This window comes from Talpa occidentalis, unplaced genomic scaffold, assembly GCF_014898055.3.
Source record: "Talpa occidentalis isolate TD23 unplaced genomic scaffold, MPIMG_talOcc4v2.1 talOcc4.10, whole genome shotgun sequence".
Lineage (NCBI taxonomy): Eukaryota > Metazoa > Chordata > Mammalia > Eulipotyphla > Talpidae > Talpa > Talpa occidentalis.
In genome coordinates, this window is record NW_023600993.1 from 104,813,854 (window position 1) to 104,832,002 (window position 18,149).

Sequence of the window (18,149 nt, forward strand, 5' to 3'; positions counted from 1 at the left end):
CTTGGGGACCATGGGGTCATTCACTGTATTCTTAAAGGGGGACAATTCCAAAAGCGGGGGTCACCAAGATGATCTCTGCTCACCAGACAGCTGCTCTCCCCTTCCAGTCCCTGAACACACCGCTGCCCGCCCTGCCGGGCCACATGCTCTTGGGCCCTCCCCCCCAGTCTGCCAGTCTGTGGAGTCCACCGTCCTCACCCTTCCCCCTTAGCCCCTGGAACCTTCTGTCCTTGCACGCCGGTCTCAGGACACTAGGTCTGTGTTTCCTTCCAGGGCCTCCCTGCCCGCGGGCCTGCTCCTGTCCTGTTGGCCAGGGGCCCGAGGGGTTCTGTTGGCTTCCATCCCCTCCCCCACCTGGCCCTGCGCCGGCCTCGCCGGGCCTGGCCGCCGGCAGTGTATTTGCAAACAGAACAGAGTGATAGATCTCTGTACGTGCGCTTCTACCCTTTGCAGACGCGTGAAAACATTCAGCTGCTGCAACATCTTTTGAAGAAAATATGATCCAATTAGAGTCGACTTTTATGGCAGGAAAGCTGAGGGGTCCGAAGGAATTCCTTTCACTCACTCAACAACTGTCTTCAGAGCCAGCTCTGCACCAGGCCCCACAGAAGAGCCGCCTGGGGCTGCCGCAGCCCCTTCTCCTGGGACGTTCATCCGCCCGTGGGGCGCGGGCAGGGAGGGGGGTGTGTGCTGGGGGGGCATGCCCAGAGATCAGCGCGCTCTGGGGAGCTGGCTTTGCTGGTGTGGAGGCCGAGAGAGAAGAGGAAGCTGGATGGGAGGGCGCCCACGGCCCACCAGGGCCCTTGAGCAATCAGGATGTGGTGACACCTTTTTATTTTTAAATGAGTCCTGCAGGGCTTCCTCAGCAGGAGGGTCATCCCCCAGCCTTGTGTCCCAGCCACAGCAGGGCCAGGGTCCTTGCCAGGGGGCCCTTGCCAGCGGCACCCCTCCACCTTCATCGGGACCCCCACCCATGCCGCCCCCTTTGGCCTTTCCCCTCACCGACAGGAACCGGGCCCTCTCTCGTGCACCCCCGGCTGCCCCCCTCTCTCCCTCGGGTGGGGGGCAGCTGCTCAGACTCGCCACACTGTGCTCCCTACACAGGGGTGGGCTGGGAAACGCCCCACTGGACCCCGGGGGGCCGGGTGTGCAGTCTGCTGTCCTCCGAGCAGCGGCCTCTTCTCTGGCGCCCCTCATGCCTGCGAATAGGGGGGTCTGATGAATGTGGGGGAGCCCTTCAAGTGAGGGGCACAGCCCGCTGGCACCGCCCCTGCCCCCCCGGGAGGGGGCCCCACAGACCCGAGCTGGCGCGGCCCCAGGAGCGGCCCAGCCGAGCCAGACTTGGGGGGGCGAGCAAGGGCGGCCGGGCCGGTCGGGGTGCAGAGACCCGGGGCCCGCGGGCTGCCAGAGGCCCGGGGCGGGGGCGCTGCCGGGCCGCGAGCTGGTGGCACCTGCCGGGCCGGGCCTGCTGCCCCGCGGCCTCCGCGGCCTCCCCCGAGGGCGGGCCCGGGCGCGGCCTCCCCGCCGGCCGCCCGCCCGCGCCGGAGCCGCCGCGCCGGGCCGGGCCGGGCCGGGCCGGGCCTGCGCGCTCGCGGCCTCCGGGCCGGGCCTGCTCGCCGGCCGCCCGCGCCCGCCCGGGCCTGCCCCGCCGCGCCCGCGCCCCCTCGCGCCCGGGCGGCCCTGCACGTCTCGCGAGCGGCCCGGGCGGGGAGGCGGGGCCGGGCCGGGCCGCGCGGGGCCGGGCGGGCGCCGGCGGGAAGATGGCGAGCGCCGGGCTGCAGTTCCAGGCGAGCGCCGGGGACGCGGACCCGCAGAGCCGGCCGCTGCTGCTGCTCGGGCAGCTGCCCCACCTGCGCCGCCTGCCCTGGAGCCACGTCCGCGGGAAGCTGCAGCCGCGGGTCACCGAGGAGGTGAGCGCGGGCGGCGCGGGCGCGGCCAGGCCCGCGGCTCCTCGGGCGGCGCCAGCGGCGGGCCCGCTCCCCGGCGCGCCCTCCCCGCGGCCCCAGGCCCGGCCCGCCCCCGCCCCCGCCCCCCGCGCCCCCCCGCGCCCCCCGCCGCCCCCCGCCGCCCCCCGCCCGGCCGTCCACGCGAGCGACGCGCACCCTCGACGGCCCCGCCGCCGGGCGAGGCCCCGCCCGCCGCGCCTCTCAAGGGGGGTCGCCTCTTGTCTCCCCGCCCCAGCTCTGGCAGGCGGCCCTAAGCACGCTGAACCCCAACCCCACGGACAGCTGCCCCCTCTACCTGAACTGCGCCACGGTGGCCGCCCTGCCCTCGCGGGTGAGCCGGCACAACAGCCCCTCGGCCGCGCACTTCATCACCCGGCTGGTGCGGACCTGCCTGCCCCCGGGGCCCATCGGTGCATCCTGGTGAGTCCCCGGGGCGCCCCGGGCGCGGCCGGGGCTGGGCTGCAGGTGGGCCAGGGCCCCGCCCCGCCAGGCAGCCCGGCGCCGGCTCGGGACACCCGCCTGGCGAAAGTTCTGGAAGCCTCCCTGGTACTGACACCGAGAGACGACCCAGCGCTAGAGCTGGCACCAGCCTGCTGCTCGCCAGGCAGGCCTCGCGCCAGAACTGAAGCCGACCCGTAGCCGTCCTGGGGGCCGCGCTGGGGCCGGTGCCGGTGCCTGGTCTCGGGCCTTGTGGACCGCAGAGCCCTCCGGCCCGGGGTGGCTCAGAGTTGGGCGGCACCCCACAACGGGGCCTTGTGACCTCTGCTCTCAGAGGGGCACCCAGGTCCCAGAGGCCACACCGTTCACTCCAGTCGGGTCTGGTGGCAAATCTGACCCAGACCCAGATTGCCCGAGCCCACGTGTGCTCTTCACTGCGCCGGTCTTGGGGGCAATAACAAGGTCCAGTGGCTGCCGCCCCTGCCTCAGGCAGCGAGGCTGGCGGGGTAGCCGCCGGCTCACAGCTATGTTGGGCCCCTCTGTCCAGGGTGTACCCTTGAGGCCCCACGCTCCCCCCAGCCCCGAGGTCGCTTGTGTCCGGCCCTCCCTGCCCGCCTCACGCCCTCCCCCTGTGCTGCAGATGGCCTGTGAGCAGTCGGATGCCTTCGCCTCTGCTTGTGCCCTGGCCCGGGCCTTCCCGCTGTTCACCCACCGCTCAGGGACCTCCCGGCGCTCGGAGAAGAAGACCGTCGTGGTGGAGTTCTTCCTGGTGGGGCAAGACAACGGGCCCGTGGAGGTGTCCACTCTGCAAGTGGGTGTCCCAGGGTCCCCAGGAGCTCGTGGCAGCATGGCCAGGGGAGGGGTCTGGCTCTTGCTTCCCGGGAGGGCGGGAGGGTGGGTGATGTCATTCCAGAGAAGGCCGGGGCCCCCCTCCGCGGTCTTGACTTCCGGGATCTGGTTCTGCTCAGCGGCGTTGGCTGCACGGCGAAGCCGAGCCGTGCGCCCACGTCCACAGCTGAGACCCGCCGCTCCCAGGCGTCACACCCCACACTTTCCCACGCGGTACCCGCCTGCCCTGCACAGTCGTCCTTCCGAGCCCAGGCTGTTGGTGATCCCCAACTTCCAAGTCCTCGCAAGGCTGGGTGTCGGGCTCCTGTCCCTGCGGTGGCCACCCCAGACCCGGCCTGCCCTTCTCCTGCTTCCCCTCCCTGCTGTCTTGGGAGCGCGCACCTGGTGGCTTGGTCCAGCGTCTCCTGGGGGGGAGGGATGCTGCCTGCACCCTCGAGAGCTGCTCCCCGGCTCTTTTCTCCACATCTCCAAACCTTCCCCACGCAGCCCCATTGCTTCAACTCCCTCCTCCCCACATCCCACCAAATCAAGTTTCCGCCCCTCCCGACGGTCTGCGGAACCTGGACTTTTACTGTCCCTCCTTGCCTGTCTCTTCGGCTGCTGCTGCACCCCAGGCCCTGCTCTTTCCCGGTGGGTGGCATGCCTGTCCCTCTTCTCCGGCTAGCATCGGCACCCCAGGGCTCGCGCCTCTGGCTCCATCATCACCAGGGCAGGAGTGGGGACTGGAAACCTGAGCATCTCCCAGGGCTACCCCCATGTTGCCCTCCTGCCTCCTGCCTGGCCTCTTCCCCTTCTTCCAGCCAGAGTCCAGTTCTTGCCTCCCTTGGCCTTGCCCGCCTCTGCCCTGCCTTCCTGTTCCTGGCCTGCCTCGTCTTGATCCAGCTTCTTGCTACCTGGCTTCTCCGGAGGCCTGCCTGTTTGCCCTGGGCTTGTACATCTCTGTTCCGCTTGTGCCCCTGCGGGGCTGGAGGCTCGGGGGTCAGGGACCTGGTCTCCTACGTGACGGCCCGTGACGAGGGCCAGTCGTCTGTGCATCTCCATCCCCCACTACCTCTGGCCACTGCGGGGACCCCGCCTAGGCCCCTGCTGCTGCCCGGACTCTGCGGTACCTTCCTCGCTGGGCCTGCCACCTTCCAACACCGCCTGCCTGCCCCCCGCTTCCCACCCCCTGACAAAAGCAAGCCTGGCCTTGTGAGTGGCTCCCTCGTGCCCAAAGGGGCCCAGGCACGGCTGTGCACATGGGCGGGGGTTTGACTCACAGTCACCCCGAGACGGGCCCTGCTGTCCCAGGGCAGAGCCGGGGCCTGGCCGGGGCCGCCCAGCGCGGGGCCGCAGCAGCCTCCCCCGTGCGGCACTAGGCGCGGGTGCTAACTCTGTGAGGCCTGGTCCTCCCTCTTGCCCTCCTCTCCGGGGTGTTGTGAGTCTGCTGTTGTGAGCTCCTTGGCATCTTTGGGGTCCCGGGCAGGGCACTGATGCACCATGGGTGCTCACGTGGGTGAGCGGCGTGAACAGCCACTGAGCCTGCTTTAGTGAGGGGAGACAGGTGTGACGAGGTGCACCCCAGCCCCGCAGCTCTACAGGGGTGGAGGGACTCTGGGCCCTCCTTGGGCCGCCCCTCACCCCAGCCGCGCCACAGAGGAGCACTGAGCTCACCCCAGGTGTGTCCAGCGCCTGGCCTCCTCGGGGACAAGTCCCCGGCCACTGACGCACGCCCAGACAGCAGCCACGGCTGCGTCAGAGATGAGCAATGGGTGTCTGCGACTCCCACAGACGGGGACCCTCGCCTCCCGGAGGAGCCCGCTGACAGGCGGGCCTGGCCACCCGGGCTCAGCTCGTGGATGAGCTGTCAAGCCTGGGTCTCTGCCTCGGAGGCGTTGGGGTTTAATTACCTCGGGACAGGCAGAGGCGCGCCGCGGCCCTCGCCGGAGGTGGCCGGGCCGGCGTATCGACCCGCGCTGCCCTCCCTGACACGCGCGGCTGGGAGAGGCGATGATGAACGTGACGCTGTCTGCACCCCCGCTGTACCGGCGCTGCTGTTCTCTTTCAATATTGCCTCTGCCCCGCGCGCGGGAGAGGCCACCGGCCTCCTGTCTGAAGCTCCGAGACCCGGGGGTGGGTGACGGGATGAGGTGGGGCGGGAGGCACCGCTGGTCCAGCTGAGAGCAGGGCGCTGTGGGCATAAACGAGGCAGAGACAGACGAGAAAGCAGAGTCTGGGGCCCCCGCCCGGGCAGCGGAGGACGCGGCTCCTTAGGGAGTCCCCGTTAGGTGCCAGGGTCCAGGACAGCGTGACCTCTGGTGCACACCCCCGTGAGAGGCGTCCTCGTGTGCACTGCCCACCACGTCAGCCCCCCCCGGGTGCCCAGCAGACTGTGGGCTGCACGAGGCAGGGTCGTGTGAGTGACCAGAGTCGGGGTGGCGTGACACACGCAGAGGCTCTCCCCAGCAATGGGGGCCATGGGGGGGGCACCAGCAGACCCAGGGCTCAGGTGCAGGGTTTTTTCATTTGTTGGGAGGGTCCAGAGAAGCTTCTGGAGGTGGTGGTTTGAGAAGTGTCTCAGACCGCCCGGATGGTGCGGTCACCCAGTTCCCTTTGGCGGTGTGTGGGGGGCGCTTGAATGACAGACGTCGTGGAGGCTGAGAGTGGAGGTGGGGTGGGTCCTGGGAGGACTCTGTCCAGCCTGTCCTCCACGGGGAAGGAGACCCGACTCCCACCTCCACCTCTACGGAGGACACTAATCCCAGTGCCCCATCCTCCTGCCTCATCTAGCCCTCCTCACCCCCAAGGCCTCCTAATACTGTCACGGGGGGGCGGGGCTTCAGCATGAGCGTTCAGGGAGGGGACACAGCATTTCAGTCCCTAACGAGGGTAACATGGCCCCAGGGAGGGCGTGGGGGCAGCAGAGGCCAGGGATAGGAATCTCCTGCGCTTTCAGGCCCAGCCCGAGAGCCTCCTGCGCTGGGGCGGGAGCGTGTTGGGGGGTGAGGTTTGGAAGGAAGGCGTCTCTGCTCCTTCTAGGTCCTGGCGTGAGGCCGTGGGCCCCTGTGCAATTCTGGGGGCAGAGCTGAGCTGGGTTTCTGTGTTCTCTGGGAGGTCGTAGGTGCTGGGGACGAGAGCGGGTGGCAGCTACCATCCTGTCAGCAGCCCCCAAACCTCGCCTGGTGGTGTGTGCCTCTGGGTCCCGGGGGAGGGGAGCAGAGGGCCCCAGTGATGACCTTTTGCTTTTTCCCTAGTGCTTGGTGAATGCCACGGAAGGCGTGCGGCTGGCGGCACGCATAGTGGACACGCCGTGCAACGAGATGAACACGGACACCTTCCTAGAGGTTCGTGGCCCTGCCAGGGCAGAGCAGGCTGGGCGGGGGTCGGCAGAGCCCAGGGACGACCAGGGGGTCAGCGTCCATGTGCCAGCACTTGGCCTGGGGCCGCTGCCGATGAAGTCCTGCCATCCACCCTGCTCCAAGGGCTGCGGGCCCTGGCGGGGGTGGGGCTGCCCCGGGCCCCCGCTGTGGGGCTCTGGCCATGAGCTGCAGGAAATTACAGGGCTTGGGGGGTTTGCTCATGCTCAGAGCTGAGAGTCGGGGCTCCACGCCTGAGGCAGCTCTTCCCAGCGTCCGGGGCAGCTCCTCCCTGGCCCAGAGCCCCCTCCGCGCCTCAATTTCAGCCATCTTCACGTGTCCTTGTGTTGTTTTTTCCACGAACACATCCAGGAGATTAAGAAAGTTGGAAAGGAACTGGGGATCGCCCCAACTGTCATCCGGGATGAGGAGCTGAAGACCCGGGGCTTTGGAGGTGGGTGGCCGTGAAGGCTCGTGGGACAGGCCCGGGCTGTCCCGTGGTAGGGGGCTGGGCGGCCCTGGGCCCTGGTGCATCTTCCCACTCTTCATCCTGCTCGTGACCCAAAGGAATCCAGCCCTGTCCAAGCCCTGCGCCAGGCCCTGGGAAGCCAAGCGTCTCTGGGGGAGAAGGAGGCAGCGATTCAGAGTCTGATTCAGATTCTGGAAGCTGCGGGGTCCAAGTCCTTCCCCCGCCCACTCCCTCTCTGGCCTCCTCTTGTGCCTCTGTCCTCACTCCCCCGGCCAGCTCAGCGGGGCCTTTCGGTTCCTCGAATACACAAGTTCCCATCCGCACCAGGGTCTTGTACTTACAACTCTCTGGAATTTTCCCCCAAGATACCCTCATGGGGCGTGGGCGGGGGTGCCCAAAACTGCACCTCCCAGCTCAGAGTCACGTCCTCTGAGAAGCCTCCCCAGTCACCAGGCCTTTCGCCCCATTGCCCAGGACAGCCTTGGGCGGACTGGCACCTGCAGGCTGAGGAGGGGCGGTCACTTTCTGTCCTCGGTGGCTGCAAATTGAATTACTCTAGGAGGCAGCAGCTGAAAGTGACGCTGTTTATCACCTGCAGTTCTGAGGGCGGCGGGCGTGGTTCAGCCAGGGGTGGGCCGGGCTCTTGGCCCTCTTGGGCCGCAGGGCATGCGCTTTGCCCAGGGCGGATGGCACAGGCCTGCCCAGGCCCGCAGTGCTCCCGGGAAGGCGCTCTCAGGTCTCTGAGCATGCTGGGGCAGCGGGAGTGCAGCCAGCTCTCCCCCTGACCTCGCCTGGGACCTAGTCTTCATTCTGCCTTCCCTTGAGGTTAGAAGTGAGACAGGGCCTGCCCGCCCGCCCTTGTGCGGGGGGGGGGGGCTCCACAAAGTCTTGAGGGCCCAGAGGAGGGTCCTGGGGGCCACAGCCTCATAAACCCACTACAAGTGGAGGGGGAGCCACTCCTGTGAAGAGGCCAGCCCGGAGGAGGTGATTGTGCGAGGGTCTCACGGCTCGGTAGGAGTTTGTCAGGCAACCATTCTTGGCCCTTGCTGGGGCCGCTGTGACTGTGGACTCTGCCCACAGCAGGCCCCGGTTTCCTGGAGAAATGGGCCGTGTAAATGCACAGCAAGGCAGAGGCTGAGGCCAGCTTGGAAAGGGAGGAGCGGTTTGGGAGTGCGAGGGCGCGGGGAGGGGAGCCAGCGTGGGCTGGAGTGGCCTTGAAGCGTTATCCAAAAATCACTTCATTCTGCAATCCTGTTCATTTCTCTCTGGGAATGATACAATATTTTTTCTCAGTAGGTTTTCTTGCCTAACAACACAGTGCATAGAATTCATTTGCAGTCCCGGAGCTTTGGAATTGATTTGCATTCCCGGATCCCACGCTGGCCAGGGGGCTGGAGAGGGGTTAGGGAGCTCAGGTTTGGACTGCACAGCTTCCAGGAGAAATATCTGCAAGCCGGCGTGAGAGCGCTGGGGTTTCCAGGAGGCTGCTTGGGGGGCCCTCTGCTCTGTCCAACCCGAGTCTAACCCTCTCCCTGCACTCCCCCTAGGAATCTATGGTGTTGGCAAAGCCGCCCTGCACCCCCCAGCTCTGGCCGTCCTCAGCCACACCCCAGACGGAGCCACCCAGACCATTGCGTGGGTGGGCAAAGGCATCGTGTATGACACCGGGGGGCTCAGCATCAAAGGGAAGGTGAGGTGCCGGCCGTTGGTGGGGAGGGCAGGACCCAGCTTGCCAATTCCCGAGGCATGGGGAAGACCACCGTTTTGGGGAGCTGGTGTTGGGTGTGCCTGCAGGAGGCCGACTCAGGAAGAGAGTTGGCGGCCTCTGTTCCCCTTCCAAGTGTGAGAGGTTTTCATGCTCACATTTTAAGCAAGAGTCAGGAAGCAACACACCTGGGCCGGAGCCGGAGGAGGAAAGCAGCAGAGACGATGAGGGGGCTGGAAGGAAGGATGGGGGAGGGGCGGGATCAGCCAGGAGCCTGGGGAACAGGTCTGGAGGAGAGATACCGCGGGGCACGATTCCTCCGTCTCCACATCCAGGTTCCACACAGAGAGTGTGGCGGGGCCACATGGAGTGCTAGGAAAGCAGGTGCCCGGGGACTCGGACCCACCTGGGAGCATTGCGCCCAGCAGACTACCTGGGGATGTGCAGGGAGGTGGGCCCAGGAGTCTCCTGTGGGTGGCCAGTAAAGCTCGGCTGCATCGGGAGATGACGCTTCAGGAGCACCAGCGGACCTCTGTCTGCCCTTCCCAGCACCCGCAATGGAAGGAGCGGGCTGGCTTCTGCCCATCCCCGCACTGCCCAGGCCTGGTGGCTGCAAGGGGCAAAGGCTGGGAAGTCCCAGGAAGGAGCACACGTGAAACTTAAGCCCCAGGAGATCTGGAGGAGAGGAATCGACCGTCCAGGGAGAAAGCTCTAGAAGGGAGATCACACACTGAGCACGTGCCGAGCAAACCTAAATCCCGGCCGCCACATGGCTCACAGATGTGTCCTGTTGGTCCACTTGGTGTTTAAAATTTGAATTAGTCACCAACATTTGAAAACAGGAAGAATTCTCACAAAAGACTGAATTTCTGACCTTGTGTAAACTCAGGAGATCTGACTGTGCAGGTCCTGCATTACTCCTGGCAATATTCTATTGGGGTGGTGGCACTGTCCCTAGGGAGGTAGTCACACCCTCACGTGTGGCCCTCCCATGTGCCGCAGGCCCCACCACTCCCTATTGTCGCTCTGGTTTTGCGTCCCCATGTAGGGTAGGGGTTGGGCTGCTATTTTTGCATTTGTAGCCTATCCAGTGTATTTGGTGGTACCTAGAGGGCAAGATCTTCTTTTTAACAATCTCTCCTTTAAAAAACAAAATAATTTTCAGGACTAATTAGGAGATGAAACTAATAATAATGAAGGTCTTAAAAAAAAAACAACACTGATCGTGAACACTCTCTTTTATTGAATTCCGTACATATTGTCATACCATTAAAAAAATTAAAAAGAAAATAAACATTACAGTACAAATAAAGAAAGCAGTCCTGCATTACATTAATGTCGTTTAAACACTTTCAAGTGGCATTAACTTAATTTATTTTTAAATAGAAAAAACCCTTCTAGGATGGTCTGTTGTAATGGATGTTAGCATTATAATTGTTGTTTTCAAACCTTAGCTTCGGCAGATTTGTCAATGACTCTCAGAATTGATCTTCTTCACATATTTGTGTTGAACAGGTAGACTGGGTGTCAGCTCTGCCAATCTGGCCTCACGCCCAGTTGATCCAAAACACCATTAATTTTGATTCTGAAGCGTTTTCTGTCACGGGAAGCTACCTTGCACGGGTACTCAGGAAAGGCCTTTAACGTAACATAAGGATCCCTTGGCAGAGATTGCGCAGAATCCCACTTCCCAGGAAACTCTAGGGATTGTGGTGCTGTCCGCGCTTCTGTCCTTTGACAGTCATTGCAGCGACTTTTGAAGGGCAGCTGAGAACAAGGCGGCTGTTCAGAGACTGAGGGGGCCTGCAGGCTTTGCTTCGGGTCTACTGTTGGGAGGCAGGAACCCCCACGCCCCAGGTGCTTGCCACCTGCATCCAGAGCTGCCAGGACGGTCCCAGCCCCTTGGAACTGGCTCCGAAGCAAGTCGAGGCCCGAGCCTGTGGGGCCGGGCCTGCTGCGGTTGGCGGCAGCTCCCAGGGCCGTAAAGAATAATGTTTCTGGGCCTCCCCGGTGGCGCAGCGGTTGAGCGCTGGGTTGCGAAGCTGCCCGCGGCCTCTGCGGCGCCAGTTCGATCCCCGGCTGCTCCCCGGCCACGGGAGGAGGGTCCCACAAGGCGCGCAGACCTCTCCTGCCGCCCGCTGCTCCCCTCAGCAGTGTACTTCAGTCTGCCTGCTCTGCTCCCCGCTCTGGCTCTGGTGAATTCTCTCACCCTCCCGCGCTTCTGACTGTACCCAGTGCATGTATAAACAAATAAATAAATAAATAAAACATGCCTCTATAAAAAAAGTCCCCCATTCTCTTTAAAAAAAAAAAAAAAAGAATAATGTTTCTAAAAGAATAATTAAAATACATGCATTTACAGCTACATTTTTAGGGTTAGAACTCATTTCAACCAACAACAGACTTTCTTGGGAGGAATATTTTACCTCCGGCGTTGGGGTTTCCCAGCAAGTGAAGATGAGAGGAGGCAGACTGGCCTTTAGTCGGTTGGTTCTGGCTTTTAAGTTCTCCGCACGTGACTTGGCCCCTCCAGGTACTGCAGTGCTTGCTGCCCCACCGGCACCCCCGGAGGCTGGTAGAACTGTAGCCCCACCCTCCTGGGATAAGATGCTTGTTTTGGATGTGGGTTCGTTGGAGGACCAGAATGAGAACTGCACTTCCTGGCAATTAGTTATTTTTTGCAGGCTGCACTAGCTCCTAGTTTGCAGGAACAGTCACAGCTCCACGTCCAGATCCCAGGCCAGTACAGGTCGGGGTGAACCTGTGCTGTGGGTCTCCAGTCTGTCAGCCTCAGGCCCCCTAAAGGTGTTTTCTTAAAAGTATCAACCCCAGAGTTGCTTTGCTTATGAGTGTGGTGTCGACTGCTGTGACCCATACTAGAAATTAAAACTGAGACATTTTTAAAGATATTTATTATTTCATTTAAAAATAATAATGTAAACCCACTTCATGTTAATTTTATGGAAACTATTTTCCAAGATGAAAAAAACAAAAGAGAAGTATGGCATTGTTTCGCGTTGCTGCGAGGCTCCTGGTGCCCGCCTTTACTGGTGGGCAGTGGTGGTTGGCAGGCCTGCTCTGCCCACCATCTGCTGCCAGGTTGCGTTAGCTGAAATGCATCAGGAAAGTCTGGTGTGTAGCTGGAAGTGGAGCAGGCTTCAGTGCCCATTCGTGTGTCACAGCCCATTCTTTGCTATTACACCAAAACTTGACAAGTGTTGGTTTCTGGAAAGGCTGGTTCTGGTGTGGAAGCTGAGTCCCTGTCAGTGAACTTTTGTTCTGTTACGTTAAACTCTCCTGGTCCATCTGGAACTGTCCTGAACACATGATTTCAGAACATTCTGCTTCGGTTCTTTGGAAAATATCAGTCATGGGCTTATGTGGAACCTCCACATTTGATACATTTCATTGTATGACATTTTATTTTTTTAAAGATTTATTTTTGTCTATGCATCCAAGAATTGGGGTGTTAGACTAGAGGTTCTGGGGGTGAGAGGACTCCCCAGAGACAGAGCGGGGAGCACAACAGGCAGATCTACTGAAATACACTGCTGAGGGGAGCAGCAGGCGAGACAGGAGAGGTCTGCTGTGCCATGTGAGGCAGCTCCCTGGCCGGGGATCGAACTCAGGCTTCAGTTTCTGCCGATAGCTTGATAGCGCTGAGACTTTAACCCCTGCACCACCAGGGCAGCCCCCAACTGACATACTTTAAAAGTTGCACTGGGTGATCCGCCATCATAACTCATGAAAAAACCTCACGGTGCCAAGAAGCAGAGGCCAGTTCTCCAAAGCGCTGATGTTTGCTTGGATGCTCTGGTCTCAAGCCAGCTGCCCTCCTGGAGGTGAGAGGTCACTCTGTTCATCTCAGAGAGGTGTCCAGACACTGGGTAACATCGCTGCTCCTTTGCTGTTCCCAGGGAGAGGCGGATTCCTGGAGCTCAGAACTGGTTGGCGTGTGCCTGCTTGCGCCAGAACCGCCGTCCCAGGAAAGGCCGGGGCTGGGGCTCTGGAGCACCTTCCACTGCCTCACACAAAATATTGAAAACAGCTGGACTCAAGGACTGAGTCTTAAGCTAGTCATGTTACTGGGAAAGGGAACTCTGGAGTGAAATTGGCAGCACTTGGCTTTCCCGGAGGGCTGGAAATGAACCCGCGGCTGGCCGGTCCCTAGCGCCCCTCGACTCCGGCCGCTTTGGCCGCGGTGGCACCGGTGTCAGCCCCGAGCGAGAGGCAGGGGACGTCTTAGCATTGCTGTGGAGATGGCTTCTTTTGTCAAAAGAGGGACAGCACGGGCTCTGCCCCGCTTGTCACCGTCATGGAGGTAGACGCGCGTTCGGCGTCGTCGCCCGGGGCCGGGCACAGCGGTGGTGGTGGTGGTCTCGAGCCAGTGTCTGCGTGGACATTTTGCAAATGGTTTGACTGTGGATCTGAGGCTTCATTTTTTTTCTGTTGAAACAATCCTGTGCTTTCTCACAGATTAGCTCAAAGAGACAACTTACTTTCAATAGAGCTCCTTGGGCCGTTTTCACTCTACTTAATTGTAAAAGCAGCTCAGTCTATGTCTAAAAACACTTTCTGTTAAAACTTGAAGCTCGTGTCATCTGACAAGGGTTCAGAAAACCACTGGGTACATTTCAAACCAAAGTCTTCCAGCTGGTGACCTCTTGTTAATTTAAAATATGAACTTGTCAATTAGAGTTGAGAACCTATAAAACGTAAGAATATGTGGCCACTCTCAACCAGTTTATAGGAAGTGACGTTTACGCAGGAGGGCACCTCTGTTTCCAGACCTGTCTGACCCAGGAGGGGTGGCGGGCAGGTGTCCCCGAGGTGGGGTGGGGTTGGTGACAGGGTGGTAGGGAGAGTGGGCGTGAGCCCGACTGGATTGTCCGGGATGGTGACGGGGAGTAGAGAGCCCGGACCAAGAGGGGCTGAGGCTGGGGGCGGCTCAAGGCCAGAACCAGCATGGGGCCGGCGGGGCAGTCTCTGCTGCGGGGAGGTGGTCCTGGTGGACACCCACATGGCGGAGACTGGAGCTTCGTGTGTTGTGACGAGGGACACGGCCTGACCCAACCTTCCAGAAGGGCAGTGGGCAGGGAAGGGAGGTGGCCGAGGAGGCAGAGTGGGGGTAAAGGGCAACTTGGCCTTGGAGCCAGGGTGGCGATGTCCCTATGAGAACCCAGTCACAGGGACGGGCCTCCCGGGGCCTCCCACCTGGCACAGTTACATTGGGTAACCTTAGGGGGGTAACCCCCTGAGCCTCTGCTTGAGCACATGGGATCCACGGTCTTTGGCCACCACTTCTGCTGCCCCAGAAGAGCACCCGTCTGACCCTTCCTGTGCTGCCTGGCTCTGTGGGTTCTGAGGGGGGCCTGCCTGAGGGGGCCCTGATGGGACAGGCAGGGTGGGTGGGACTGTCCTGACCTGGTCAGCATCGTCTGCTTACCCCTGCAGACCACCATGCCGGGCATGAAGAGGGACTGCGGTGGAGCCGCGGCCATCCTGGGGGCCTTCAGAGCTGCCATCAAGCAGGTGAGTGTCCGCACGCCCTGCCCTGCCTGTTTGGTGCATATTTGTCAGCACAGATGTTGGGTTTGGGCTTCAGAAAACTAATTTAAGGCTGAGATTTGCCTGAGGCCGAGCCCTCAGGTCTTGTTTCCGTGTGGCCTCTTAGAACTCGGGGTTTGTGCAGGGAGGGACACTGACCACCGGCCACAGTGTGGACGAGGAGCAGGGTCCGAGCAGGCTGAGCTGCCGGGCAGCTGCCCCCCCTGCAGTCCTGATGGGCGCATGTGTGACCGGTGGCAGGGTCACCCCCAATAGGGTGAGCCTTGACCTGAGAGCCCCGTGGGAACGCTGGGGGAGCCGGGAAGCACTGTCCTCTGCTCCCTCGAGCTCTGTTGTCTGTCTGCCGCTGCTGTCGGGTTGGGATGGGGTTCCCAGCCCATCCCTCCTCTGCCTACCACCGACCTGTAACTGAAGCCTCTGCCCCGCGTCCCCAGGGTTTCAAAGACAACCTCCACGCTGTGTTCTGCCTGGCCGAGAACTCCGTGGGACCCAATGCCACGAGACCTGACGACATTCACATGCTGTACTCAGGAAAGTAAGGCCACCCCGCCCTCGCCTGCTCGCTGCCCCAGCTGCCCGGCCCCGGGCTCGTCCCTGCTCACCCCAGCCAGACACAGGCCCTGCTGGGCGGACCCCAGGGGCAGGAGGCCCTGGGTGACAGGGGGCCCTGGGCAGCAGGCTGCCTGCTCCCAGGGGTGCCCAGGAGTGCCCTGGGGCTCCGGAAGCAGGGGACCTCACGTCCCGTGTCATGGAACCACAAGTTGGGCCCCATGGTGCTTGACTCAGAGCTGGGATCCGCCCTGCATTAGGCAGACACCCCTTCCCAACCTTCAGGCTGAGCGTTCTTGGGTTCCAGAAACTCCATTCCCCCAGACATCCCCTCAGTCCCAACTTGGGGGCCCTCCCCGCGTCTCGCCCTTGAGGTCAGCCCTGAGATTGCCTCCTCGCAGCTGCGAAGTTCTCATTTGAAGGTCACAACTGGCGGCAGCTGGAGGAGCAGGTGGCCCAGGGTTCAGAATAGGTGAGGCGTCCCTCCTCTATAAACACATGTGAGTGCGGCTGCACACATGCACACACATGTGCACACACGTGCACACACACACACAAGTGCCAGTCCTTGGGGGCCCACAAGGTGCACTTCTTGGTGCCAACCCCTGGCCAGGCACTGTGTGCCGGGAGCCCCGCCCAGTTCCCGCCACCACATCGCCCTTCTCGAGGATGGAGAAACAGGCCAGCCAGCTGGGCACAGCCCCAGCTCCCTGTTGAGCGCAGAGGGCTGGTCCGCCCCCTTCGCCCTCACCCTGGCACTGCTGTGCCACCGGGAAGAGGACGCTGCAGGGGCGAGGGGCAGCAAAGGGGGTCTCGTGAGTTCTGAGGGGCCTCCATCCTTCCAGGACTGTGGAAATCAACAACACGGACGCCGAGGGCCGGCTGGTGCTGGCCGATGGCGTGTCCTACGCCTGCAAGGACCTGGGCGCTGACATCATCCTGGACATGGCCACGCTGACTGGAGCTCAGGTGGGCCCTTAGCTGCAGTCCCCAGAGCCTGACCCCACCTTGAGCCCAGTGGGAAGGGAGCTGCTGCCCCTGACCTTCACAGCCCAGCCAAGTAGCCCTTGGAGCCTGTGGCTGTGTCCTGCAGGTTTTGGGGGCCAGCCCTTGGCCGGGCCAGGACAGGAGGCCCCGCCCCGCCCTCCTGATCACAGTCCTGTTTCTCCCTCTGCCCCCCCCCCCCCGCCTCTGCGGTGGCTGCGTTTGCTGCCCTCCTCTCTGCCCCTCCTGCGTTCTGTCTCCCGCTCCTGCCGCTCCCTGCGGCTCTGGCTTGCCCTGGCCCTGCCGCGCTGCCTCCATGCCTGGCTCCCAGGGCATCGCCACGGGCAAGTACCACGCGGCAGTGCTCACCAACAGCGCCGAGTGGGAGGCGGCCTGCGTGACGGCCGGGAGGAAGTGCGGGGACCTGGTGCACCCCCTTGTCTACTGCCCCGAGCTGCACTTCAGCGAGTTCACCTCAGCCGTGGCCGACATGAAGAACTCGGTGGCGGTAGGTCTGGGGCCGCGCGTGGTGGGTCTGTCGGGGCTCCTGGGCGGACAAGACCCCCAGCGAGGCCTCTGCTCCCTATTTGCGGGAAAAGCACCCAAAGGGCCCACGTGCCTCTCCCTGGTCTGCAGCCCGGGCGTCCCCCCCACTCTGTTGTCAGCATCAGTTGACCCCCCTTGCGGTGGCTCCTCCCCAGCTCTCCCCTTTCCTGGGGTGAAGGTAGACCTCTACCCACAAGCCAGCAGGCCCCCGGCCCCCCTCAGCTGTCTCCTCCAGCGGAGCCCTCCCACGTGCAGGCCTTTCTCCCGGTGCATCAAAAGGCACGTGAGAGTCACGGCCAGCCGACTGGAGCACCCCGGAAAGGCGCCCTTAGTGGTGCGCCCCCACCCCCATGCCCCACTGCTGGGAGCAGAGGGTCACAGACCGCCCCTTCCAGGACCGGGACAACAGCCCCAGCTCCTGTGCTGGCCTCTTCATCGCCTCCCACATTGGTTTCGACTGGCCCGGGGTCTGGGTCCACCTGGACATCGCTGCTCCCGTGCACGCCGTGAGTCCGGTGCCCTGGGGGAGGCTCTCCTCCTGTGAGGGCTCTGCTGTGGCCGGCGGCCACCTGGTCTGCTCCCTGGGTCCCCCGCTGGCCTGGCAGCTCTCACCTCTCTGACCAGAGCCCCCCTGGCTCCGGGCTGCAGGCCGAGCTCATCGGCAGTGGGCGGTGGCCAGCGGGGCCCTGGCCTCCTGGGACAGAGAGACTGCTCTGCGGCCTGGGGCCCACAGAGACCCGGGGGCTCGAGTGGCACTCTCAGTCCACGCGGGAGGAGCTCACTGCACACTCCTTGGCCCTGAGTGTGGCAGGATGGTAGAAAGGGGGTCGGGTGGCGAAGGGGGGGCCCTTTCTGTGGTTGGGAGCTGCTCCCACAGAGGCGGGCTTGCTGAGGGTCTGTTTCCCTCGTCCTTTGCCCCCAGGGTGAACGTGCCACCGGCTTCGGGGTGGCCCTCCTGCTGGCGCTCTTTGGCCGGGCCTCCGATGACCCCCTGCTGAACTTGGTGTCCCCCCTCGGCTGTGAGGTGGACGTCCAGGAGGGAGACACAGAAAGGGACTCCAAGAGGCGCAGGCTGGTGTGAGGCCGCCCACCCTGGCCTGCAGGGCTAGTTACCTCACTTTGCACTGATTGATTTTAAGCAATTGTAAGATTATACCCTAAGAGGGGCTCTGGGTTATTTTAATTGTCACGGTGCTGGAAACAGCTCCTTCTTACATCTTAGAGGCCAGCTTCGGGCTTGGCAGGGCCCAGGGAGGGTTGGAGCATTGGGGTTTTTGTTCAGGGCCCTGCAGGCCTCCCCAGCTTTGGCAGCCTGCTCCCACCTGTGGTTCAGTAGCACCTTGGGGCCTGGAGTGCATGGGCCTCGCCTCCGCTTTGTGCCTGGGGTGTGTGTGCCTGTGGCGCTGTCTGCCCCGGCCCCCACAGGACGCCCTGACACCTAGGCCCTTGCTCACCAGTGCTGCCGCCTCGGCCGGCCTGCCAGCGCAGGGCACCAGCGTCTGGCCTGCCAGCGTAGGGCAGAGGTGACTTGTGTCCAAGGACCCGGTTTTGTGGAGCGAGCTTGGCGCTGTCGGAATTCACTGGGATTGAATTAAATAGAGCGGCACCATGCCACCCCTTCGGTCTGTCTCCTCCTTTCTCCCTCCCCTTCTGGGAAACCAACCCACGGCCTTGCTGTGGGTCCGAGGCCGCAGGCTGCTGCTGCCTTCTCCTAACCAGCTTCTGGCTTTGGACACAGCCTCCTTTATGGCAGCCTGCAG

General features: G+C 62.7%; 1 protein-coding gene across 1 annotated transcript; it reads left to right on the plus strand.

Annotated features, from left to right (window-relative positions):
* The first annotated feature begins 1,760 nt into the window (after positions 1–1,760).
* Positions 1,761–18,029, plus strand: NPEPL1 (aminopeptidase like 1). The gene is given in 13 exon segments (XM_037500882.2): positions 1,761–1,910; positions 2,182–2,347; positions 2,350–2,366; positions 3,025–3,195; positions 6,467–6,556; positions 6,941–7,022; positions 8,585–8,727; positions 14,197–14,274; positions 14,745–14,845; positions 15,705–15,828; positions 16,175–16,351; positions 16,785–16,895; positions 17,312–18,029. Coding segments are annotated over 13 exon segments (1,569 nt in total). The 3' UTR covers positions 17,471–18,029.
* The last annotated feature ends 120 nt before the right edge of the window (positions 18,030–18,149 follow it).